Source organism: Apteryx rowi, unplaced genomic scaffold, assembly GCF_003343035.1.
Source record: "Apteryx rowi isolate R43461 unplaced genomic scaffold, aptRow1 scaffold_7, whole genome shotgun sequence".
In the NCBI taxonomy this organism is placed as follows: Eukaryota; Metazoa; Chordata; class Aves; order Apterygiformes; family Apterygidae; genus Apteryx; species Apteryx rowi.
Window position 1 is genome coordinate 7,570,946 of NW_020450982.1, and position 26,636 is coordinate 7,597,581.

The following is a 26,636-nucleotide window of genomic DNA, read 5'->3' on the forward strand; positions in this document are numbered from 1 at the left end:
TCTCTGCTCCAGTGGTTTTATGCTAATCAGGTTTAGAGCTGATACACACAGCTTCACAGTCCTAGTTCTGGTGAAACCTGCAGTAAGGTAGGGGGAGCGGCGTTCGGAGCAGGTAGCAGTCACATCACCCAATATATCATGATTAGTCTGCGACACAGAACAGATGGCACGAGGAGGAGATAGAGCCCATGAATGTGGAGTGGGTGGCGATTGTAGCCGGTCCAAGCTCTGAGACCTGAGAGAGTGGTACTGGTAAATAGTGATAAATGCAAGCAGTTTGTTTCCTACGTGTTTCATGCTACAGGAAGACAGAATGGAGTTGTCAGCTCTGTGACAAATAATTTTTATACGTGAGGGTTTTTTATGGCTGCTTTTATTTTGTGATGTGTTGTTTCATTTGTTTGTTTGCTGCCAGGCATTCGCTGTAAGATTTTAGGAGTTCCAATTTATGAAGCGATGGCTTTGCATTAGGTGTGGGAAAAGTTTGTGATGCCAATCAGGGAAGCTGTGGTTCCACTGTTAGAAAAGATGAACTCACAACTAGTAGTGAATGTTTAAGTCCTGTTTTTCAGGTACCTGAATACAAGCAACATCATTTGACTTTCCTTTGAATTGTGTCCCACAAAGTTAATTGTTTGATGTTGAATTTTAATTGATGGTTCCTTTTCTGCTATTTAGTTACAGCATCAGGAAAAGGAGTACGCTGAAAGCCAAACAGAAGTGGAAGATACTCCAAGGGAAGTTGAACTATTAGTCTCCTGAGACACCCAGTGTATAGATTTCTTTGGCTTATAAAAGACACATCAGTCACACCTCCATTCAGGATCAAGCCTAGCCTGTTTCTGAGACTTAGTGTCATAGGCAGCAAGTAATAACTCTAGAGTAGAGAGATGACATGTTTCAATGGAGATGCTAAGGCGTACACATGGATTAGTTCAGCTGACCTTTTCTTGGCAGATGTCTCAGAAGATGTAAAATGGCTCAGCAAAACCCATGGGAATACACGTCAGTTTTTAAGGATTTTATTCCTTTGTCCTTACAATTTATTATTTTTTTTCAGTCTCCTAATCACTCCAATATTTGTTTCTATTCCAGAAGAGACCAGCAGGGTAGTATTATAGAGTTCTGTGATTAGAAACTTCTTCTCTAGATTTTTTCTTCCTATTTTTAGTATAGTTTATCTCTGTGCCTAATATTTATTTTAGAGTGTAATAGTTACAGACTTTCAGTAGATTTTCAGTTTTCCTTACATGAAAAAAAAGTGAGTCTCAGAGTTGCTCACAAGAAAGATGTAAAATAATTTGTGCCTCATGCCAAAGGAATATTTTCAATATTTACAATATTTGCACTGTTTTCCTCATTAGTAATTCCTGTCTTCTATTGGAACTTGAAAAAGGGGTATTGGTATATTTTGGGGGAATTTTCACATTTAAACGGACCTCTCCAATTTTTCTTCATCACAATTATATGGTTACTGTTGCATTGCCCACCTGTAAGGGAGACATTCAAGCACTAATAGGACAAATTGTATACAGGTGGTCATGTTGCAAATGCCTGCCTACCCCTTGTTGTGGGGCATGCTGTATTCATCTATTGCTTTGTGCAACTTGTGTTTGTGAAACACATTGCCTTCTTGTTGTCCTATATTCTACTATGCATTATCAATGCAATTGATTGAGACTAGATTTATCTTTAGTTTATTTGCTAATGGCTCTGGCCTTGATCCTATGCCTCTGAAGTCAATAAGAGTATTGCTGTTGATTTCAATAGGAGCAAAGCAAGACATTTGGATATCTCAGATAACTTCTGTGTGCTTCAGTCAGTAAGTCAGAATGCCTGCTTAATTTACAGGTGTGCTAATAGCTTAATCCATTTTGTTTTCAGAAAGCACTTTGAACAGAAATTGAAAGATTGCTTTCCATTTTAGAGCACTCCAAAATGTGAAGGCAACTTAATATTTCAACACAACTGTGTGCAAACACTAATTCTTAGCACTTGGGCAGCTGAGGCCCTCTATCCATGCAGTCCACAGGTTTTCTCTATCCACAGGTATGAGCACAGTACAGTGTAATGTCATACCAAAAACTAAAAGAGATGACAAAGAAAATAAATTGTCTTACACCTCCATTATGGCATTTTGGAAAATGTAGAATTTTAATCAGAACTGTTTTATTTTTTAATAATAGGAGAAAAGGACAGACTATTTTCTAGAAGGTGCATGGAACTTACCTCCTACATGCTGCCACTGAATGAAAATCCATAGTAATGTTAGCCTCCACCCAACTGCTGTGTCAAATATTATTTCTGCCTCTCCTTACAGTTATTTTTTTTACCAAAGTTGAGCACCTCGGGCAAAGTACTGAAAAGCTCTCACCATTATTTGCTTAGGGAGGAATGGTTTATTAGTGGCCTTCTCTCTAGTTCTCTCCCATTGTATAATATTTGAATTGTGGGGGTTTATAACAACTGTTCTGGTACATAACAATGTGGTGGCAGGTAAAAGATACAAAGAGGTGAACTGAATGATCTTCAGTCATTGCTCTGTGTGCTACTCAGGCTCCTGGAGTGGACTCCTGGAGTAGCAAAGCAATTACCATTAGAATGATGACTGTTGTATGTGGCTACCAGGCATGCTTCAATCCAGGCTTGAAAATGATCTGGTTCCAATAGCTGTCTTTATAGTCACAAAGTATTTTTGAAACCATTTACTTGCCTATAATCAAAATATCAGATATTTTGCTCTCATTCTCAGATGCATTTACTTTCCCAGTCTTCTATTAATATAAAATTCTGGGAAGCTTCTCTGTCAAGGCTCATGAAAGCACACTGCTGGGGGTCAAGATGCCTCGTCCTGGCTGGACTGCTCTAAAACATGGCCACTTCCTAACTGCTTCTGGCTGTCCCTCCGCTGGAGTTACTGTTCCAGTACAAAGTCAGCAATTTTAGCTTCCAGTGAAGGTGCCTTGGCCTAATCTGGTTGATTTTGCTTGAAGCAGAGTAGGGACCTACATTGGATGGACATATTTCACAGGCAGAACTGTTAGGTTGGTAACCTCCAGTAATTAGGTGATGATAAACAGTTGGAGCAGTCACATCATCTGCCACACAGCTAGATTCAGAAGGTGTCTGACATACCCTGGCCACTGAGCACGAGTTTGACTGCTGTATAAGCTCAGCATACATTTAGCTGAGCCATATAGACCTGGTTTTGTCCACCTGGGTCCCCACTTTTCTCCTTTTAAATTGTAATATTCATCCCTGCATACCTTGCATAACACTGTGGGGTCTCGTTTATTTGCAGTATTAAACTCCTTGGCAAGGAGCATTTCAGCAATGAATGTTTCAGTTCTAGTCAGGAGTAGAAAATGCAGTTTTTTTCACCATGATTAATTTTCATGCATTTATGCAATATAGAACTGCATTTCATACAATTCTTGCACTACTGAAATAAGTTATCAAGAGGAGATAATTTTGTATTTATTATCCCTTCATCCCAGACTCTCTTCTTACAGGAAAACTCCAGAAACTTCTAGGAAGATAAGTAAAAAACCCTTCCCAGGGGGAAATGAAAGCTTCACACATCCATCTGCTTTGTCTTACGTGTTCATTTTCTGTGGTAGTTGGGGACTGAATGAGGTGATGTCTAGCATCTCTTCAAACACTGCTCTCCACAAAACACTTCCACTCCAGCTGCTTCTTACAGCCACTATAAACTCTGTTTAAGTGCTGTGTAGGCTGTCTAGTCTACATTGTAGTTTGCAAGGTAGAAATGAGCAACTCATTCCAGTGTGTGAAAACAAACATGTTTTCAAACTAATCCTCTGCATGTGCTTTAAAAAGCAAAATAAAAATACAAAGCTAAAATAATAGCAAAGCATTACTCAAGGCCTAGAGGAGAAATGATAATTTCCTATCTGAAGTGCAGCACACTGGCTATGCTTGTACAAGTAAAAGGCAAACTCACATTAGCTCAGCTGAAAATGTTCTCTCTTCTTCCTCCATCTGTATTGTTGTTCTCAGGTACTTAATGAAAGGTTTTGCACCTGAACAGTTGCTGAAATTTATTGATTGAGTCATTTTAAGGAAACTATTTGGTATTCCTTCTCCCTACCAGTAAATTTTTATTTCTCATATCTGCTTAGGAATAAATTAAAGGAAAACAAAATCATAATGTCACCACTACAATCACTTAACATTTACAAAGAGTGTCCCTCTAGTATATAAAAGATTTGCTTCCTATTGTAAGTATAAGGAATACCTGTGATAGATCTCAGTGCAATGTATGTTTATGGTATCAGTATATCAGTTAGCTTAATCTGTACATATTATATATACATCTGCAGGGATAAAGCATGACAGAAAGTGTGTAATAATGGATATTGCACAAGGGAGGACAATACAACAGAGCATAAAGATAAAGGATAATGACATGACTCTAAAATGGCAAAGCCCTGAGTTGCGCTAGTCAAGCTATGAGGAGACACAAGAGGTCTGCATTGTTTTATGTGGTAATAATTTGTGTATATGTGTACTTTCCATAACAATAGATAGATAGAGATTATTAGATGAGTATTTTGAGAAGAAGTATCTGTTTATATTGAATAATTTCCATATGAATGGTTTAGGGTTGTGGGTTTTGCTTCTTTGCTTTTCTGAAAACTGTAGTTTCTTCCTAACATTTTAACTCCTTATCACAAACTTTCAGCCATGCTACCTAATCTCATCAGATCTAACAAGTTAAATGTAGTCAGATCCAGTCAATACTTAGATGAGTGATTTCCAAGGAAATTCAAAAATGTGTTAGGAAACTGCTCAATATCAGTATTCTTCTCTCATGCCAGCTTGAACAAGCATCTCCCATGCTGTTGGGGAGTTCACTTGATACACAGTTCTTCATCCCCACCCTAAGTTGTTCTTTATCATTGCCATGCCATCACAGAGTTTCTACAGTCCTCCTCAAGTGGCTGCATTTTTCAGTGTGTGTAGTCTACCAGGAGCCAGGGGTGAATGTTACTACATAAGTAATGGTAGCAGCTCAGACACTGGATTTTATAGCGGCTTTCTGCAGCCCTGCTTTTAGTCTATCCCAGCAGAATGTCAATTGTCAAGCACCATTTAGGCCAACCTTTGAATGGAGAGTACAGAGGAGCATGTTTTCCTTGTCAAAAGTCCTTATGTAGAATCAGGAGCAATGCTGGCATACACGATTCAGGAAGGGCAAGATAAAGCAGCATTTCCATTATCATCTTTTGTAAGACAAGAGAGTGATCACAGTTATTTTGTATTCTTTTGTAAGTGATTCAATTGGAGTACTGGACTTTACTGAGACATGAACTGGCTGTTATATCTTGAGGTTTGTTTGCTTTTCCTCAAAGTCAGCTGAGGTAGCATTTCTTGTTCTGAACACAGAGGGCAAAATCCTCTCATATTATGTAGACTTCTGTTTCTTCTCAGTTCTCTGTAAAAACTGCAATTCTACCTCACTTGGGGAAAAGTGGAGAGAGAAGTGTTGGGAAATCTATACATGAAGAGAATAGTATAATAGCTAAGAGCTACGGTAAGGAATGCCAACTCATTTGTAATCATCAAACTATAAGATAGTGTCAGTGCAAGATAAAAGAAGAGGCTATGAAACATATTGCCAAAGGAAAATACAAATGAAATACATATAAATGCAAAATACAAATGAAAGGGGCGAGTAGACATGTGTAATGACAAGGGTAAGCCCACCAAGCTGAGTAGCTTCTTTACTGTTGAATGCTGTACTCTGAAGAAAATATTTCAGCTAATTCTTCAAAGAAGGAAAAGTCATACCTTTCTGAAGTATATTTTCATGAGTAAATAACAAAACCACAGAAAATTTTCCTTAACTGAATCGACAGAATAAAACATTAGCAAAACCTAGTGTCTCTTAGGGTGATCACAATTGTGATTAGCTAATTACATTTGATTTTCTTTCTCTAGGTCAATCATCCACTGTTTTGGAGGAAAGCAGTGGGCATAATTATATGGTAACTGTGTATGTAATAAAGAAGTTGCTCTGAGCCACAAAGTTAGAAACTGGATGTGTTCTTTCCTCAAGTTTAGGATGGGTCCTAATACAGGGCTCATCTCCAAAATGTACTTACATCTATATATGCAGGATACCAGTCTCACAGAGAAATTCAGCTCTGGCACAAGTGGTTCCAGTGACTTCAGTGAAGTTCTGCTTGACCGCACCAGACGCGAGCTACATTCACTGCTGTTAATTTTGAGATTCACGCTGTATACCGTGTCAAAAGGCATCAGCATGTGCACTAAGAGCTTCCAGTGAATGTATCTCTTTAGAGCAAACAGTACAATGGAATCAGGTGTCATAGTCATACATAAATCTTTTGTATTTATATATAAAGCTGGGTAGGCAGTCTGATTACAGATCAAAAGTATGTACACTTCTATAATAAAGGAATGAAATCTCTCTCTGTTGCTACCTTTTTCTGTTTGGGAAAAAATGTTTTCATAAACATTCTGGACACTTTGTAAAACACAGTTTTGCACCGTTCCCTCACTCTGGTGCTAAATGGGGAGGTTCATTTCCAAAACCCCTTAGAGCACAGACAAGTTTGCCTATGACTTTTAAATTTGGATTTAGGTAAGGAAGTCAGATTTATACAAGCTTGGAGAGGTTTTGTTAATACCAAGCATATCTGACTGTGCCTGTCTTTGTACCTTAGCAGGATTTCACATTGCCTAATATAACGTTCGTCATGGTTTTAATTTTTCTTCAAAATGGATCTCCTTTATGTCTGCTATTTACCATCCTTGCCAGAATCACTGAGCACAAGAAATACAGTATCTACAAGATGCAGAAGCTGCTTTCTTCCTTGCACTCATGTAATAGGTAATGGATGGTTTTAAGAAAGGGTCTTTACTCTGTGCTTTACCTATTCATGTGTAGGATTTTGATTTCATTTGAAATGAAAGGCGTAAACCTCAGGTCTGAAAACTAATAGAATTTCTGCATTTACCTGCTGATCCATAGCCTTTAGGTTAGATTGTGTGTCAGCGAACAGTCGGCTTGTTGAATGAGGCAATACTTTAAAACCAAAATGAAAAGATTTCTGTTATATGTAACCTGACACCAGATATGAAGGCAGATTTCTGGTGGCTTATTATTAGAAATATTTTCCAGTGTGTCTGATAAGCGAGACTGAACAAGCCATAGGAAGTAGTCCTAATCAGATAATGCTGACTTGCAGACCAGAAAAGAGAGAGAAGAAATGTATTCTGCCTAAGTGCTTATGCCTTCTCTTGGCAATACTGAAAACAAAATGGTTAGCCATAGTAGCAAAAAGCACTGCACAGAACAGGGAGGAAACCTATTGGTTTCTGAGTGTGGCTGTGTCACCTAAGCATGTTTACTTTTCTATATTAATTTGTCTGTGTTACAGAAGGTTTAATATCTATGTGCTTGAATGAGATGGAGTTCTGGAGATATCTGGGGGATATAAAAAGGACTGGGAGAACATCAAACTGGATCAACTATTCATTTTTCAATAAGTTGTGGGATTTTGGGGGAACTTCAAAAGAACTTAATATATATACCTGTAAGGAGGGTCCCTGTGACGTATCACTGTATTCTGTTCCACTCAGACTCTTAGGCCATGCACATCCTTGATGGAAATACCTTTGAACACTAGTGATACTCACAGGATGTGCAAATTCTTAATATGATTTGAGGAACATTCATGATGTTGCATGATGGAGAACAAAGAGAGAGGGGCTGTCCCAAGGAAGGTCTTGCAGATAAGATCAGAATGACTTCCAAAGGAAATGAAGCAGAAGGATTCCTTCATTATTTCCAAGCCAGGATATGAAGTGAATAACTGAAACATGATATATTTAACACAGCTTCTTATTCTTTTGTCTCTGCAGATTGCATGTAGATAATAGATTATATCAAATGCAACCCTAGTCAGTGCTATATGAATATTGCATGACAAATATGCAGACCTTTATTTGTTGGCCTGGGCACTTTTATTTTTAATTACTGCTGGAAGAGCCTCTTAGTTCTAAGACTTTTATAGAAGACAGTTCAGCTTTTGGTTTTGCACCTTAAAAGTCTCTGCTCAGGGGAAAAGGAATTTAATTGCATGAAACCTACTCTGCACTAATTTTTCCAGACACCTATTGTAAGATTAAAGTTTTAAATGGATTGAGTGTCTCTGTATGTGTATTCACATTCATACATGTCTGCAGTAAACATGCCATCTGGGGCTTCTACTTTATTTTTCTTATTGTATATTTGGAATTCAAAATAAGATTTATTTTGTGAGGGAAAAATCAATAAATCATTTCAGTTGTCCCACACTTAGTATAACTAATTGTAATTAGTATAATGTCTTTGTTGGCAAGGGCTTATCAGGCAAATAGCATGAAGAGGCAAAGAAAAAGCCTCATAAAGAATGATGCTGTTTTGTAAAGCTAATTGTGATGCTATCTCTGGTATTGTGTGTGATTGAACTGTTAATTTTTAATCTGGTATTCCTTCCAGCAATGTAGCTATTAGTGTTACCTGAGGTTCTGTGTAATATAACTGGATAATAGATTTTTGGCAGTTTTGAGTTCTACAATTTGATCCCCAAAAGATGTTCCAGAGGTGTCATGTAGTCTTGAGTCATCTACATTGTAACAAATAGGCTGTAGTTTCTAGTTGTAATGAATTAGCCTATTTTAACGTGTGTAATGCAAATTATATAGATATGAGTTCAGTTAACTTTGATGCCCAGAACTTTGATACCCAGAGAGAACAGCAGCAGCCTGCTCTGAGGTATGCTATCAGATACATGGCTCGTGCCTGCTAAAGAATTGCTTGCCTGCAGAGCTTCACTGGCAGCGTATCCAGATCTTGGCTGGGGATCACTGAAGTGATAATATCACTGAGAGCAATGTAATATGTAGAGGAGAAATCAGAGCATTTATTTATAAAGTAGAAGACCACTATCCTGCTTCATGACTATGCTCTAATAACTGGTTCACAGGAAATATCAAATCACTGAAGCTAATTGAATTCTTCACCATATTTGATAATTAGGCATTAGCTTATTTGACAATGAGATGGCTAGATGATTAGTCTGATAATTCCTGAGTTTCCTGTTCTCAAAAAGCTGGATTGTGAAACACTGAGAAAATAAACTAATTTGCTACTTCAGTTGATGGCAGGGAAGCCATTAGAATTCTCTTTTAGAGCATTTCACTGCAGTTCTAATAAGTACAGAGATTTTTCTCCCAGCTTCCATTTGTACGATTACCCTCCTGCAGTCTATTCAATGAAAACAGGGAGAAAATAATTTGAAATTGTCCAGTGCTGAAGGAACTGTGTGATGGACTTGAAGGGAATCTACTCTGATCCATAGTTCCTCTTTCGATAAGCTTCTCTGTGGCATTGCTCTGCCACTCTATTTGCTGTATCATGCCTTTCTACAAAGGCTGCTGTATGACTATTTGAGAGAAAAAATGCCCCATTTGTTGTCTGTTCTGCCTAATAGGTCTGTCTGCAATCGAGGTGCTAGGCTCAGTGTAGATGCTTACATGAATGGCTGCAGCCATCTGGCCTTTATAAGACCCTGTTGCATAAATGTGGTGGCTCTTGGTGAACAGAAGGGTACAACAAAATAATAACAAAAGCTTATATACCCTGAGGATGTGGAAACTTTTATTTCAAGGAAGACTCTAATTAGACCTCAACCTCTTTTGTCCACAGTGCCAGTCAGAGAGAAGTGCCCACTGAAGAGCCAGCTAGCTGTTGTAAACCAGCTTACCCTGGATTGGGGCACCCATGAGAAATGGTCCTTATTTGGAAGCCTTCTGCTAAGGCAGCAAAACTGCAGAGGTTTTAAATGGCTACGGAGATATAAACAGTCAGTTGTCGCCGACATTAAAGGATTTCCCTGTAGAAAGCAGATCATGTCTGTTTACTCTCCAAGGATGATGGAAATTGGGCTAATGAAATGCCATTGATCTGTGCTTTTCCAGCACTCCTGAAAATCAGTCCAGAAAAAATAGTCATGCCCAGAGGATGCTTTCACAGAGCCTGTGCCATAGAGTAAAACAAGGGAAAAGGTTTATTCCAGCTCTACCTGACAATCTGAAAGATAGGAGGCTGACTTTAACCTTTCCCATCTGCTCTTTCTTTTTATGAGATGTAGAGCTAGATTAAAGCAGTAGAGGAGAGCTCTCCTATGTAAATAGAGCTGGGGAGAAGGAAGCAGAGGTTGCAGTAATTCAGAAGTTTGGATGGAACATACTCAGCAAGATCCCAATAGTGATACTAAATAGTAACATCACAATACCTATATGTGTGTGGGTGGTTCATTAAATTGTATGTCAAAAAAAGAAAAGGCAAGAGAAATATTTTGTTCCTTTTTTACATTACAAAAAAAGTTAATCTGGAGAAAGAATACTAAAAGGGAAGGCAACATCTGTGTTAATTAGTAGTTCATCTTCAAAGCTTGACTGATGGGTTACATTATGCCCTCTTACATTTGAATTAAAATTCAGACCCACACAAGTTCTATTTTTACCTCCTTTTTTCACATTGGAATAATTTGTCTGGATTTAAGATTTCATTTTTGCTAAAAATATTGGTGTTCCATAAACTAAAATGAACTTTTTAGTTTGTACAAATAGTCATGTAGAGAACACTTCACTCTGTAGCTCTGGATTCAATTTCACAGAATGTGGGTTTATAACACAATAAAGTATTGTAGGAAGTTTCTATGGAATAATACTAAAAGGTCTTGCATTTGTTTTATTCCACTCTATCTACTATAGTCAGTGCAGAGACTTTAGCATGCATATTAAATTACAGCTTACATACATACCTTAAATATAAGGGAGGGAATCTCAGTATGCATCAGTTTCCTGTGTGAACTAGGGATAAGGATATGTTCTTTCTCCTAAAAATCTGTTTCTCTTGTTTATTTGACATGTAAGGTCTTTGGGTTGAGGACTATCTGTCACGTGCATGTACAGTGCCTAGCACAGCACAGTGAGGATTCATGGTGCTACTGTAATGCAAATAATCACTGTTAGGTATTGATTTCAGAATATCTGGAAACATTCTTATCAATACCACACTGGGGGAGAGACAAATTACTGGTAGAGGGATATGCACTGTTTATCAGGACCCCATCTGTCTGAGTTCTCTTTTTTTGGAGAATATTTTCCCTTCACAAATGAAACTTCCTGTTAATATCATGGCTGGTCCTTTGTAAGCTTTTTGTGGATGAGCACACATCCATTTGGTGAAAAGGCAAGTTCTCAGATAAATACGAAATTTAGGGAGAAAAATGCAACACTGCCCTCCCCTCTGTGTTAACATCAAAGAGGTAGTAATTAAACTAACACAATGACTGCAGACTGTAGAAAATTTAAAAGGGTATCAGCTGATGTACATCAGTGTGGCTTCTGTCAGCTGAGTATCTGGTCCAGAATTTCTCCCACCTCAACTGAACAGGATTAGAGTACAGTCTCATGTTAGCTGTTTTCTCATTTTCACCATAGCACTATAAAAAATACCTTTACAATAGCCTCTGTTCTCATCTCAAAGTCACAGACATACACTCTGCACCTTTAGAAAGTTATCTCTTATGTTGTTGCTTTAAAAATTTTAAGAAAACTAACAGAAAATGTTTTTATGAAAAATACAAACTGCTTTCAGCCAAGGGTAGATGAACCTTGTCTTGACAAGGTAAGAGCTAATCATGAAATTTCTTCTGTGTTCACCTACAATAGATTTCACTAAAATATGCTGCTAGGAGTAGTATGTGCCCTTTAATACTGAAAGAAAAAGGTGCCAAAGCCTACTTAATTAATTCTCTTTGGGGATCCTGGATTAACTGCAGCTCTGTTTAGTTTACATCCTCCCTGGAGAAAAATATGCAGACCCAAAACTGAAAGTATTGATATAAATGTAGATGTAGAAAAAAAATTGCTGGAGTTTTTTTTTTTTTCTTCTATTCTGCACACTTTTGAGTTTTGATTCATTTTTAGTTACAAAGGATGAAAACCTAAATCCTCCCTTTCAGGCTGTGTGAAAATGCTGAACCAATGCTCAGAAAACATGGATGCAGTTTCTTGGAGAAAGAGCTGCCCTACAAAGGCCCACGGCACAAGGCATGAACCCTGTGTGGAGGTTTCACCCGTTACTCCCTGTGTCACCAGGCATCAGAGACGTGCTCTTTTGCAGCAAGTCTTTGACCTAGCATGGGCCAATGGAAAATGAAGAATGGTGGAGTAAAGTACACCCTAGTGCCACAACCAACTCGCAGGCTTGAGTACTGTCCCGGGAAAGCAGATTTGGTATTATCTCCCACTCACTGGAAACACTCCAAGCATAATTAGCTGTACTGTGGGGCAAGCCCTTAGCTGGGTAAGACAGAAGAGCTGCATTTCCTGAGGATCTCAGTTTTCCTGAGGGTGGAGTGAATTTTACCCAGGTGATTTTCAAAGAGACGAATTAGCGCGTAAAAATGGCAATATCTTAGCCCTCAAATCTGCTTATGTGAATTTATATTCCCTTCTTTCCAAACATAATTGCATGGCTGTGATGGTTATTAGTATGGTAAAAAATACAAATTAGAAAATAAAAAAATATTACTGATCAGTTTCTCTCAGTGATATTTAATACTTCTGTGGGAAGTATTCTCTTCCGATTTAAGCATCCATTCATTTGTCAACTAAATCCAAGTGCCAATGGAGATGTGCAGAGTCCTACTCTTCAATTTCTCCTTCTGTGCAACATCAAGGTTGTTGGTTATCACGCATAAGCCGCTTGACTTCAGCTCCCAGGTGGCAACTGCAACCAGGGCACTTACAAAAGACATCTTTTACTAACTTGAGCACATGCAATGACATAGACTGTACCTCAGACCACAGTTTGTACTTAGGAAAGGGAAATAAAAAAAGGAGTCAAAAGAAACCAAGAGAATATGTGTTTCTGGAGCCAACAGGATTAGGGAGGAGAGTGGGGAAGAAAAAGACATTGGGATCTGTTTCTACAAGCAACCTAATATTCTATTGATTCTAAACTTGTGGTTTACTGTTCTGTAAGCACTTTGTACCCAGATCACAATTTGTGTCTGAAAAGTCAATGTGAGCTGCAGAAGCCCAACAGTTTTAAGAAATTTAGTTAGCAACTCCTGTTCTCTATAGGGGATGCCCTTCAACATGAAGAGATTAGCACAGGTTTTCCATTACAAGAATCAGCTTCAAAATAATACATATATGTTGGCTAGAAGGCAGTGTTTACAATTATAATTTTTTAGTCTCGTTTCTTTTCTGTGTGCTTTGCAGCAAGTTGCACCTCCATGATTACTCTTGATAAACAGGATTGCTCCTTTTCTCCCTGAGCTCAGTTGTGCAGGCTTTCGAGGAGCTTACTCTGCCTGGATGAAATAACTCCCTTCTCTTGTTGCTTGGGTTCACGACTGAGCTGGGATGCATCAAAGTCAGGTCAAGGAATCAGAAATAAGGAAATGACAGAAGCCTGGTAGCAGAAGTCAATTTCTTTAAGCTGCTTTTTTTTTCTTTTCTTTAAGCTGCTTTTTTTTTCTTTTCTTTTTTCCTTTGTTCCAGGTTTCCGTGCATTTATTGAATAGAGAAGGGAAGAGAGGAAGGAAACAAAAAAATACATACACCATGAGGATTGGAATTATATGCCTAAATTACATACCCAAGCAGATGCTGTATTGATTTCAGTAATTGCAGTGACATATTCTTCTGTATTTCTAATGTTGTTTTTACATTTCTTGCCAAAAATTGTAAATAGTAAGTCAGATAGTTGTATTTTTTTAAGCAGATGCAGTCAAATACAAAGCCATCATTTTTCTATTCCCTTTCGTGATCATCCAGCAGTGTCCTTTCTGTCCTTTCTTCAAGGCTGCTTTGACATTGGACTTCCCTAATTGTTGCATCTCTTTTTAAATTAGAGTGGGAGGGGAGATTCTCATGGGCTAGTTTTTGGCCCAGGAGTAGCCTTTTACTGTGTGTTTGTGCCAAGTGCAAAAGAAGAGGACTCTTGTCCTCTGTGTTCCATTGGTGCAGTATTAATTTAGACAGAAATATTTTTATATTTTCTGGAGATCAATTGGCTAGCATATCACCTGCGTGCAATTTATTTTGGGGGTTCACTGTAAGGATGATCTGCCGAACACAAACTCAGTGAATGTTTGGGGTGGCAGGAATGCCTCACTTGTCCACTCCCAAGTGCATCTTGTTGGGCACAGTCACTCTCTGAATCGGGAATGTGGTCTGTGCTGTTCATGATGCATTCCACTTGTTTAAGCTTTGCATAAAACCATACACGATGGATAATAAAACATCTGTCCATACATAAACGTTTCACTTTTCAGAATGACCTGAAGCACCGTGGGGCTCTGAATGTTTGAAACAGTCTGCTCGCTGCTTGAGGGGCATGGGTATTTATTATTAGCTGTCCTGCATCATTATGGAACGCAAAGCAAGCACATGCATGCACACATACACGTACGAAAGAGTGAATAATTATGATAAACAACTGCCTAACAGGTATATAATGCAGAAATAGCAACGATTTTTACCAGATGAAATCAATTCTCTGTGCTTGTGTCTTGTTCATTGCTCTTCTTATGCTATTTTTTCTGCAGAAAGTATTTAATGAAATTATTAGCAACAAAGCACTGAGTTTTACAGAAAAAGGAATTAAATGTAGCCTAGTGCTAATGTTCTTCAGCATTTAGCATCTTATCCTTCTCCTGTACCAGATTTACTTCCCTTTTTCTTCTCCAGAAAACAGCTTTCTGGCATGAAAAGTAAATATTCTCCCGAGAGGAGAGATRCACAGGAAGTGCACAGGCTTTGCCGTTCCCTCAGAGGTGGGGGCATTTTTCTGCCAACTTGCCCTAGTCTGTCATTTACAAATCTACCTTTGATGTGCAGAGGAAGGTATAGCCCAGACCTGTGACTTGCAGAATGGGGATGTTTAACTTGGCAAACAAAAAGAGCTGTTCAGCAGCTATATTCAGAGACACTTCCTTAGGAAAAAGAGGAATCTCAGTCAACATAAGTAGAGTGGTAGCGTTAATTTGACTAGTTTAGAATTAATTGCTGGATCACCAGTTTGTGCTAGTAGATACATTTTCCATATCATTTTCAGTTGTAAGGAAACATACTGCTATTCAGCAATGCAAAAACCTGCAGTAGCCCAGAGACAGAGCTGGTGGCCTTTAACAAGTGGGCACGGCAGTGCCATGTGCCTTCTACCTTCATTCGTGAGGGTCAGTCGGAGACAAGGTTGACACGGGACGAGTGGCACAGGGCCATGCAAAACCAGAATACACTGACGCCTCCCCAAAGATGGGGGGGGATCTTGATGCACTGCAGATACAAATCCAGAAGTACCGAGGGCATGTCTCCCTGAACACAGTCTAAGCTAATCTTGACATAGTTCTTGAAAATATTTCTATTCATTTCAAAGTGTTTTTACAAATCTTTTAGCATATTGGAGGGACCTCTGACATTATGAAGTCTCCACTCTGTGAATCGCAGGACTTTCAATTTGTTTACACCAATAGCCTTATTTATATTTATTTATTAACCAAGGGATCAATCAAGCTGCTGCAAATAAAACTGCTGCTGATTCAGTAGTTTGGTAATAGCACCAAGTGAGGATTAGAGGCTATAAAAAGCCTTTATGAAATGATACATTTTTTGTCAATTAATTGGCCTGGAAAGTCTTGTCATTTCAATCTGTCATTGTTGAATTTCATTTTACTGCAATATTTTCAAATTACTCAAAAAAGTGTCTAGTTAATGCTGTTGGCAAGCTCTCTGTTATTTAATGCCTTCTTGAAGTCCTTAATTTCTTAGTTTTTCATCTTAATTAACACTCTTAATTGACATTCTGTGCTCCCTAATTTATCCAAGTAAAGAATGGAAATATAGGCTCTAAATTATTTTCTGGAATCAGATTGGCATGCAATTACTTGTCTACAGGTTGTCTCCACCTTAACAAACTTTTTTTTTCAATTTTTAATTTTTTACTACTGAAGTCCCCACTGGAAATTACAGTCCATTGAACCATAAAACTAGAATTGATTGTGCACATAGAAAATCCTGGAACAATTGAATAAAGAAAACAGCTTCCTGGAATTTTATAGTAAAATCAGAACTCAAGTGACAACAAAACATTTACCCAATTGGAACTCACCTGCCCTTGATCATTAAAAAAATTTGATGCACCTCTATTTTCCCCTGATGAGAGAAGGAATCAATTTTTCCTTTGTTTAGCCTACATCAGAGCATGGTTATAAATGTCAAAGAAGATGAATTTTGATCTCCAAAACTTTTGTAGGGGGCATTCTCTATTCCATCTTCTTTTATCAATTTCACATGGTTTTCATAGAATATTGGAAAGCTAAGGCAAAAGAACCCTGTCTAATAGGTTTTATTTTTAAATAATCAGAATGAATATAAGGTTTTCTGTATCACACATTACAATTACAACAATCCTAGACATGTTTTTTACCATTTATTTCTAAAATATGGAGGGAAATCTCCTTTTTAAGGCACTGTGACAAATTGTAGTCAGTTTTTTCTACTGGAGTTTATGGAAAGAAACACTAAAATGCAAATTCAATGTTTTGAGACTTGAAATTTGCAAATAACTTTTAATCCTGGAGCTTACTTTTATATTCTGAGATGAAATAATGACATTTTAAGCATATAAGCCTTCAGTTCTCAGTGAAGCAAAGAAGCTTGCAAGATAGGCAAGCATATACTTTGTTTCAAGCATCTTAATTAAATTGATTCCATTGGTCTATCCATGTGTTTAATGGTAAGTATATGCCTATGTACTCTTCTGAAATGCTGAATGGTACTTAGCAGAATGAATTATATTCCAGTAACTCACATTTCTTTAAGAACTCTTATAATGGAGGAAGTAGTACGCAAAATAAGCTTTCATTTTCACGATGAAGAAACAAAGTAACTCCTGGTGAGCCTTGCCTTTTTATTGCTGCAGCCAGCTGTAGATCATGTCTTGAAAGCAAAACCATCTTCTTTTTAAATGTGTTTTTTTGAAAAATAGCGCATTATATTCTCTTGAGCTGTTGAGACAATTTCCTGACTAGATCTGGTGCCCCATTAATTTTAGAGTATAAGAAAAAGTCACTTTGAGCCACAGGGAACAATTCTGGATATGCATATATAGCAATAGATTTGCGTACAGTATGTCCATGGAGCATGCTTAAACTCATATTTTCCCTATTTTAGGATTAATGTTCTCCTTTCCTCCTATTTGTGCAGAAGCATAGGCTTATGCTACACATAAATGGTGGATTCTTTTACTTTCAGTGTGTGCAATTTGAAATTTGAATGCAATTCCTGTAACAAGAGGAATTCTTCCAAATGAATCTCAAAAAGCCCTGGCCAAAAACATGTAAAACTCTCCTATAGAAAAAAGAAATTGAGTGCACAGTGTTAGCGTAATAGCAGGAGTGGAGACATTGCTTTGCACTATAGTTTTACGGGATGATATTTTAAAAGGTATTCAGAGATTTATGACTTTTTAGGGACAGCTAAAATTGTTTTCGTACTTCTAATACTGCTTTCATTAGAATGTCGAAAGTATGTTTACAATATCAGATTGAATTCTAAGGTGTTACCAAATCATCCAGAATCCCCACTGTATAACTGTATTCTTTCATATTCCTATATATCTTCAGAAGAAAAAATGGGAGGAATGTAAGTGCTGTGTTTTAAAGTACATAATCTGTATTCTGTCATGTACTTCATCTCCCAGGGAAGTTATCTGGGAACTCACTCTGCTGTTTTTATTTATCCTGCCAGTGTAGTATATAGATGAGAGGACTAAGGTTCAATGGTGTTAAAACAAGACATGAAATATTGATTAATTTTTTTTTAAATTCCTTTGTACTCCTGAGTATAGCAAATTTCAGATGCTACTGTCAATATAGTGCTCTCCAATAAACCTCCATTATCGGAAGGGTCCTGATCTTCATAGTGTTCTTATAAATGGTTATTATGATTCTAAATGGTTAGCTTTAAAAGCTCAAGGCTAGCATTCTTCTGCTGCAAGAGCAGAAAGCAAGTTAGAAGCAATTCAGCTTTTTAACATGGCAGAATGTTACTCTGAAGTAGCACCAATTGGATTGGGAATTCTCTTTGCTAGATAGCAGGCAAAACACTCTGAAGAAATAGAGATCCTAAAGGGACAGATAAAGAGAGAGATGTACAGTTTCATGGCCATAAAGGTGTCAGTTAAAGGAGGACAATTACAGTTGGTGTCCACCTTGCCTTTTGTTCCAACATATCATTCTTCAGCACTAAGTTAAAAGTTAACACTCCATTTCTAGCTTCCAGAATGGTCCTTTAATCTGCCAAGGCAGGTCAACAGGTATTTAGGAGTTTCCCCAGGGAAAAAACTTTCCAGGAAAGGTAGGTATAGAAGTCCACATCATCTAACCCCTGAGGGATGCTAGACATGGACAAGGAAGAGAAGATGTAACTCAAATTCTTTTGAGTGTTCTGTAGTATAGAAAAACTCTCCGGAAATTGAGGTAGTTGTGACAAACCAGGTTTTCACTTAAAAAAAAAAAAATTGTTCGAATTAGAGTTTACTGAAATTTCTTTAGGAATGAACATTCTATTTTTATATCCAGGTTGAAATTTTGGGGTGAGGTGGGAGAAAAGGAATACCGCAGAAAAAGCAATCATCTGGCAGGGAGGGCCTTCTACCTGGGCTGTTGGAGACCAGAGTTCAGGTTCCTCCTCTGCCTCATTCAGTCCTGATACTGAGTATTCTGAAACGGATACTTCACAGATAGCCCTTGGAGGTTTCCTCCATTTCATAATACTAAGTATTCACCAGAGCAGCAATTTGAATTTCAGTCTTGTATGTGTCAAGTAAATACCACTATAGAGGTTGTACAATCACTTTTTTGCCCATCTTCTTAATTAGTGTTTAGTCAAACTTAACAAGAAAGAGCAAGGAAGTAACACAGAGTCTGAGCCACAAACCAAAATTGGCAGAATTACTTGGAAGGCGGGAGACCATGGTACATCCTTGCTCTGAATCAGGAAGAAGCATCTGAAAGTGATTCTTCTGTCTCCCAGGAAAGAAAGCTGGGTACTGGAGGCCGGATGAGTTCCTGTCTGAAATTTTTTCACATGAAAGCTTTATTCCTACCCCAGGATGAAAATATTTTCAAAAGATTTTGTTTATGGGGAAAACGGATACCCATACAGACCTACTTGGGAGTTTTTTCACAGCAAAACTTAATTGAGTGCAAACCTTAGTCTGCTTTAACTTACGATGGAGAACAGACTGCTCCCTGCCGTAGTCAAAAGCTGAGAGCTAAAAGATGTGGCATAAAGCTAAACTATCCCCTCCTCTCACACACACACACCAACTGTCTCAGACCGAGCCAAAGTCAGGGCTGTATTTGGCTGGTTTTGTGACTTTTGTGATATCTTTCTTTGGAACTTGGACATATTATTGATAATTTTTAGCAAATAATTTTCATTGATTTCAGTAGAATTGAAAGCCATACACGCAAGAAGTTGGACTTCAACCAGTTTTTAAATAGTGAGTGCTAAGTGTGTTGTTGTTATTTATGAGGTTTTAAAGCAGTAAGTCTTGCTTGCCCCCATTACATGGGTAGTTCTGTCGACTCCCAGTCCCCCCATCAGTAATGCTTGTGTGACTAGCATGAACAGGATTTGATTTGTAATTAACAATGCATATATTTGCTCACATAGCTGCTCTATGAGCCAAATCCTTACACATATGATTTGTTCTCACTCATGCAGGTAATACTTTTGGACTGATTTAATGGAACTAGTTATTTGAGCAAAGGTTATCAGATTGGGCACTGTCTTCTTGCACTTTTCTCTCTGCTATGTTATCTTAAAGAATGATAATATAAACTTATGTTAAGGGATGTGCACGAAGTTTTATTTTTCAAACCCTTGTATTAGCTGGTCTCGTGCCAAAATGACCTTAAAAGTTTCACTTGTATGTGAATTTTCAGGCTAAGGGTAGCCCACTGAAAATTCAGATTTTGCTTGTGAAAGAGGATGGTGAGTACTTACATGCATACAGCTCATAGTCTGCCTGAAGTTTAATTTCTGATTAGTTTGATTTCTTGATGAGTTTCTGAATTTCTCATTTTACACACTCTACTAATGTCTATTTTTCAAATGTACAAATAAATTATTTTCTGTTTTAAGGGACATGCATTGTTTGACTTCAGATATTTAACATGGTATGTTTTTTGTGGACAATAGCTTGAGGCCCCAAGCTGGCAAGAATGAGAGCCTATCTATAAATAATTCAAAGTGATTGTACGTTTTTGACAGATTGTCAAGTTGCTTAATGCCTTTTGTCCCAGGTAATAGATTATATTTCTTTGATAAAGTGTTGGTAATTTCTCATTGCAATTTGTTTTGTGTATGTTATATTTTTACAGAGTCCAGTCAGGTTCATATCTCAGTACGGGCTGGTTTACCTTAATTTTGGCTATGGATGCCTGCTATGGAATTCACATCTATGGGATGATAAATGACACCTACTGCAAGTAAGATCACAGGAAATTATTTTCATACATCTGCAATTCTGATGTCTTGTCAAAATTTCACAATTGATTTTAATATCATAAATCCAAGAAATGGATCAAGCAGCCACTTCCCAATGTTTTGCATTGATGTGACACTGTATTGTCAGCATATTTAGCCCTGATATGGCATTTGCTGTTGATAAAATAAAAACATTTACAAAATCTAACATGAGATGTCATAAGGAACTATTTTTAATCAAAGATCTTTTGCAGTTTCTGAGTTAGCTGGAAACAAAGTATGTTCATACTCTTTTGACAGAATGTGCTTACTTTTACTGCTAAAACAAATCTATAGAGGAAATACTAATATATTAGTTCTCTGAATACCAAATACACTTGAAAGTGAAAGAAACTGATTAGCTCAGGATAGTTACCTGAAATTACATTTCACCACCATTGAGCAACCTACCTGAACTTTCTAGGTTATATATGGCTTGTTTTGAGTAGTAGGGAGTTTCTAATTAGATAATAAAACAAGACCTGCAAGCTTTATCACAGTAAACTGACATAAATTCCAACCAACTACTGTTAGTGACCTTACAGCGACAATGGATTAATCCCATTGTCAGAAGTATAACTCTAAACACAATTTTTAAAAGTCCAAGTTAAATGCTTTAATCTACAGTATAAAGTAGCAAAATATAAAATGAACATATTCCTCATTTACAAAAGCAGGGAATATCCTAAACAATATACAATAGTCCTGCAAGTCTATTTTTCTGTACCCAGGCTGGTTCAGGCCTTGCATGTAACCAGTAAGAGGATTCCTCAGCTCCCAGAGTAAAGTCTTACACAGACCCTCACTCCATATTCTGCGTCACACCAGTGTGGGATTCATTCCTAGCATACCATCGAGAAAGGAACTTGAGTCAGATTTTTAAGCACAGCTGTTTAATTACAGTATCTTAACATTAGAGACTGACTTTTTAGAACTTGCAGATCCCACTGAATGAGTGAATCATCCAGATGGAACAAACATATGTTGTTCTTTGTTTATGAAAACACAGTAGGCACCCTGAGAAAAGGGGTGACAGGGCTAAAGTTGTCCTCACAGAGTTCAGCAGAGCTGGCATTACATAGCCCTGATGTAAAACCAGTTAACGGCATGATAGCACTTCAGTCTGTTGACAGCAGAGAAGGATGGGTTTCCTTAAAGCTGCAATTCTGACTGCATTACCTATTTATAATGTATATTATTCTTATAACTGCCCTATCCAGCAAGAACCCAAGAACTAGTTTCAAGAGTTAGGACTATCCAATGAGACGACTTTGGTTAGAGATGGAGCATTATGGACTTAGGGTTGCCCCAGGCTACACAAAATGTGCAGTATCCCTAAGAGCCTGCCCCTCAGCTTCTTGCTGACTGATGAGATCAGTGTCTGTCAAGAGGCATGCTTGGCTTCATTTTCTGTAGTAAAATGCGTACAAATCATGCTACAATGAAAGCCATCATGCAATTTGGCAAAGGAGCTCAGGGCCGACACATGAAAAGGATTTCAGTGACATCAGCTGCAGTGTATGTTAATGTTTCTCTTGGAAATAATACTTAAGTGTAACTTTTTTTTTTTCCCTCCTAGGTCAGAAGGCTTTCGAAAAGTTCCCTACCATTATTATGAGCCAGGAAGAGATGAGTGTGAGGAGTACTTTCTGCATGAAAACGCTCCATATGGAGGCCATAGGTTTATCACAGAAAAGAAAGTATTTGCTAAATGGGCCAAGAAGCACACAATAATATTTACGCACCCCAACTGGACAGTGTCTTGATGCTGGTTTTATTAACTCTCTCTTAATAGCATAATATTACAAAAATGTCTCAGTTTACAGTAATTTTGCTTACATCTGACTGGACTTTCTCAGCCTAGGTAATGCTAAATAAAACCTAGAAGACAAAGAGGGTGATGGTTCAGCTGTTAAGCAAAATTAACCAATCTGTGGAAGCCAGACACTTTGCTTGTTATTTCTTAGGGTTTTACTCTACATAATGCACTTTATACTGTAACTGGATATTATTTCAAGACAACAGCAGTTAAAGACAGCTGTGATTTTCAGTATATACAGGTGCACATGCACACAGAGAGAACATGGCAGTCCTTCAAAACTTGTCCATTGCCTTAGTTAATTAAAATTAGTATTTGCAGCTCTTTTGCAGTACTGATAGTACTGCAGTACTACTTAGAAAATTTGCAGTGTTAGCAGAAATTTTCCACAAAGGAAATATGAGGAAATATACAGATCTCTGAGGTCTACTTGTCTTATCTATGCATGAGTAAGTTTTAAGAACCGCCTAAATGCATTGATACATGTGAGCACTTGCATATAGGGTAAAATTACAGATGGGCTGAACATGGTTCCTGAACTGCACACAACTGACAGATGTGAAAAGATATGCTTTGGTCAAGGCTCTCGGGTAATTCAAAACTTCTAAAATGCAGTTTCCTTTCAGTCTGGTCAGGCTGCACCACCTTGGATGATGTGTTTTGTGCTTTTTGAGGCTGTTGTACCACAGTGTAGCTGCAGCAGCATGGCACTTAGCAGCAACTGTGTTTTGCAGCCCAGGCTAAACCTTTGGTTATTACAACTAAACTTGTACCAGTACACAAGTTAGTGTAAAGCTGTCTTGTGAACATCTTCATTCACTGCAGTCATGCCTTTGAGTTGCTTAAGAGTTCCAACATCCAAACTCTAAAACCAGCCAGTTTTGACAGTATGTCCCTTGCAGCCATCATAATTTATTTTACCTCTCCAAGTTTCTCTATCTTTAAAAACAGGGATAGTATCTACCTACCTCACAAGGGAGATGTGAGGATTAATTTAAGTCCATAAAGCACTTTGCTGATGAAAAATGCTACAGAGCATTTATTCTTAACGCAAAAGCAATGGTACCTGTCATATATTCTTGTCTGTTGGGTATTTGAAGAAAGTGATGGCATGTCTGGATCTGATGGCAGATTGTTCTGTGTGTCCTCTTTCCTACTGAAGATAATTTGTAATACTGAGTTCTCTCAGATTGCACTGCTTCAGATGGAGTTGAAAGAACTCACCACCTCACAGCATTGTCTGCACATCAAGAGGCAGTTCAGGAATTTTAAAGTTTGCTCATCTCTAGTTGAAATATATAGTTCCAAGTTTACTCTCAATGAAGGTTTTCAACTGCAGCAGACTCATCTGTAATATGACCATAAATCAACTAAACATGTGAGGTTTATTTAAACTGTATTTAAATTAGTGCTTAAGATGCTTTAAGTTTAGAATGTGTCCTAAGAATATTTTAACACCAGGAATGTCAGATTCAACACTGTAGTAGCCAATACTGTGAAAACTTGAAAGAAGTATGTGTGGAACAAGACACACAGGGTTTACTCACACTACTTAAACATTAACCAACATGAAACTTTGTATGCTTTTGTAAATCATGAAGAGGAGAAAGTAAAAAGCTATTTTTACATGTAAGTATTTGTATACGGACTATTTCCTATTGTATATTTGTACATATAAATCTATATTTTATACATTCATGGCATATATATTCTCTCATCATCAACTTTGACCCTTTAAGGATGGAGAGGAAATCCCTGCACCAGTGTTCTTTCTCCTGCTCACTGGTTTCTTGTTCCTGTTGGTAGGGATGCCAGGGTATCATCTCTCATCTGTTGTATTTTCTACTGCAAATGCATCCTCCTGACTTTATTTTTAATATAACCAAGCTTTCACTGCTTACTCTAGTGCTGTAAGCGTTCATGCTGGCTGTCAGACAAAGGCAGGAGCCATGCTTACGATCTCAGACAAACATCTATATTTGAATACTATATCTGTCCCAGATTTCTTGTGTGACTTGAAGCCTCACCTTTCTGTTTGGAATAGGAGAACAGTAACATTTTCCTGCTCCCTGTCTTGACTGACTTTCTTGTAAGCTCTTGAGGCAGATACTCTCATTTGCAATGTATGTGTATACTGCCTTGCAAAAGAGGTGTCCACAGTCACTGAAGGCTACAGGCACTACTGTAATATACAAATAGTATTTTTTTAAATGGCTGCTTCTTGTCCCTGGAGTTCAAAAACAATTATAGGCTAATACAGCACAGGATGAAATCAAGATGGGGGAAGGGTCATGGATGGATGAAGGGCTGTAGTAGCAAGAGACAGTGAGCCAGATTTATTGCTATATCCATATGCATCTTTTCAGTTCAGATGGATGACTGGATAGATGGAAAGCTAATAAAAGAATTGTACTGCAGGATTTGAAGAATGCCAGGCACACAGAGCTCGGGAGAATGTTCCACACATATTGTACAGGGCAGCCCAGGAAAATCTATAGCTCCCTTGTGGGAAGAGAAGCCAAAAGGGAGAACATCAGTCGAGTTGACTTGTATTTAGAAGGTCTTTGGGGTAATAGAAAGTTACTATGAAAGTGCTACACATGAAAGTGCAGTTGGGCTGGATAGACTTATGTGAAAAGTGTCTTCATGATGCATAGCCCTTTTCCCTGGTAAGCATATCATAAGGATTTTGCATGAGTTGTGCTCACGTGCAAGGCAGTTTTGCCAGTTAATGTGTGCTGCAGCATGGACTGGGTTTGGTTCGCCAGTCAGACGGGCTTTAGGCTGAATTGCAGCTCCTGTGCAGACTGCATGCCCTAATTTCCTTTATGTGAAATTTGGCTTGTGGGGTGAGCTTGCGTACACTTCTGTCTTGCTCCATAGTGCAATCAGAAAGCAGCTGGGAGCTGGGATGAGCATCCAGCCCTAGGCACTAGGAAACACTCCCAGTTACCATGCATTAAAGTAGCCTCTGTCTACTAAGCAGTTTTCCCTACGAATTCCTTCCCCCACCCTGTAATTATTTAAAAATTAACCAGAAAGTATCATCTTTTTCTAACACAGAAATGAGCAGAAGTTACTGTAGTTGTTTGTGGAATGCCTGCATGCTGTACAGGACAATATCCCAGCAATGAGTAGCTAAGAAAAATACAGCTCTTAGAGCAGCTAAATGTACAGCAGAATTGGGACCATCATTAGAGTTCAGTTGTCACAGAGCAAACGTAAAAGTGTTGCTTCCCGCTTTTAGAGGGGCTTGGATTTGCAGTGAGAGCAGATCCACATTTAGAAACATTGCAGCAGGCTTCATTCACACCAGAGTAAATGAACATCAGTTTCCTTATTTAAATGAGCCTGTCTTTAGCATAAACTAAACACATATTTGCATGATTTTTATTATATGAGTAAGGAACTGTGACCGCTGTGTTGAAGATGATTCTATAAAGAAACGACTTTGTTGGAATCTGTTAAAAATCAACACTGCAGTACTGAAGAAAGCATTTCAGTGTGTGGCTGTGGGGTAAGAGACCTTGATGATTCACCTTCTGAGAGCAGTTAAGACATCAGCTGAGAATCATTTATTAATTCTTTAAAAGAAAGCCTACTACAGTTTACCTGAATGTAATCAGATCCTAATTGCTTATTCATTCAAGCAGTCCTATTTTAATCAACTACTCGTGTATAAAACAAGCAGGGAGTTTACCTGAGGATTTCAAAATAAGTCTTCACATTGCTGCTAATAGAGGAATACTCACAAATAATTTGGCATTTTTTTGCTATGAGTCAGCTAAATAGTCACCAAATGTTTTCTTCCATAACTTAGTTGTTTTAAATATATTTTCTTCCCCCCCCCCCAAAAAAAATTGTATTGTTTGGCAGGTCATAGCCTTAGTTTTAGCAAAAGTTAAAAATTTAATATGTATTATATTTCTTTCTGCTTTTCAAAAAAAAATTTTAAATAGTAGAAACTCCTAGAAAAAAATCTGACTTTTTGATTAGCTAATTACTAATTCACAGCTAATTACCGAGTAACATAAAAAAACTGAAATGACTCCAACTTTCCCACTTCCCCCTACTAGCTGCCTAGCTTGTACTCCCCTACTTGAACCCAGGCCTCTAACAGAAAGAAAAGAAGATTCTATGTATCCAGAGAAATTCCCATCCC

General features: G+C 37.9%; 1 protein-coding gene across 1 annotated transcript in view; it reads left to right on the forward strand.

Annotated features, from left to right (window-relative positions):
* The window catches only part of ST6GALNAC3 (ST6 N-acetylgalactosaminide alpha-2,6-sialyltransferase 3), a 127,763-nt gene extending 105,342 nt beyond the window's left edge, over positions 1-22,421 (forward strand). The window contains exons 4-5 of the mRNA XM_026086889.1: positions 20,511-20,618; positions 22,235-22,421. Coding sequence (XP_025942674.1) covers positions 20,511-20,618; positions 22,235-22,421 — 295 coding nt within the window. The remainder of the gene's footprint in view (positions 1-20,510; positions 20,619-22,234) is intronic.
* Positions 22,422-26,636: the final 4,215 nt, after the last annotated feature.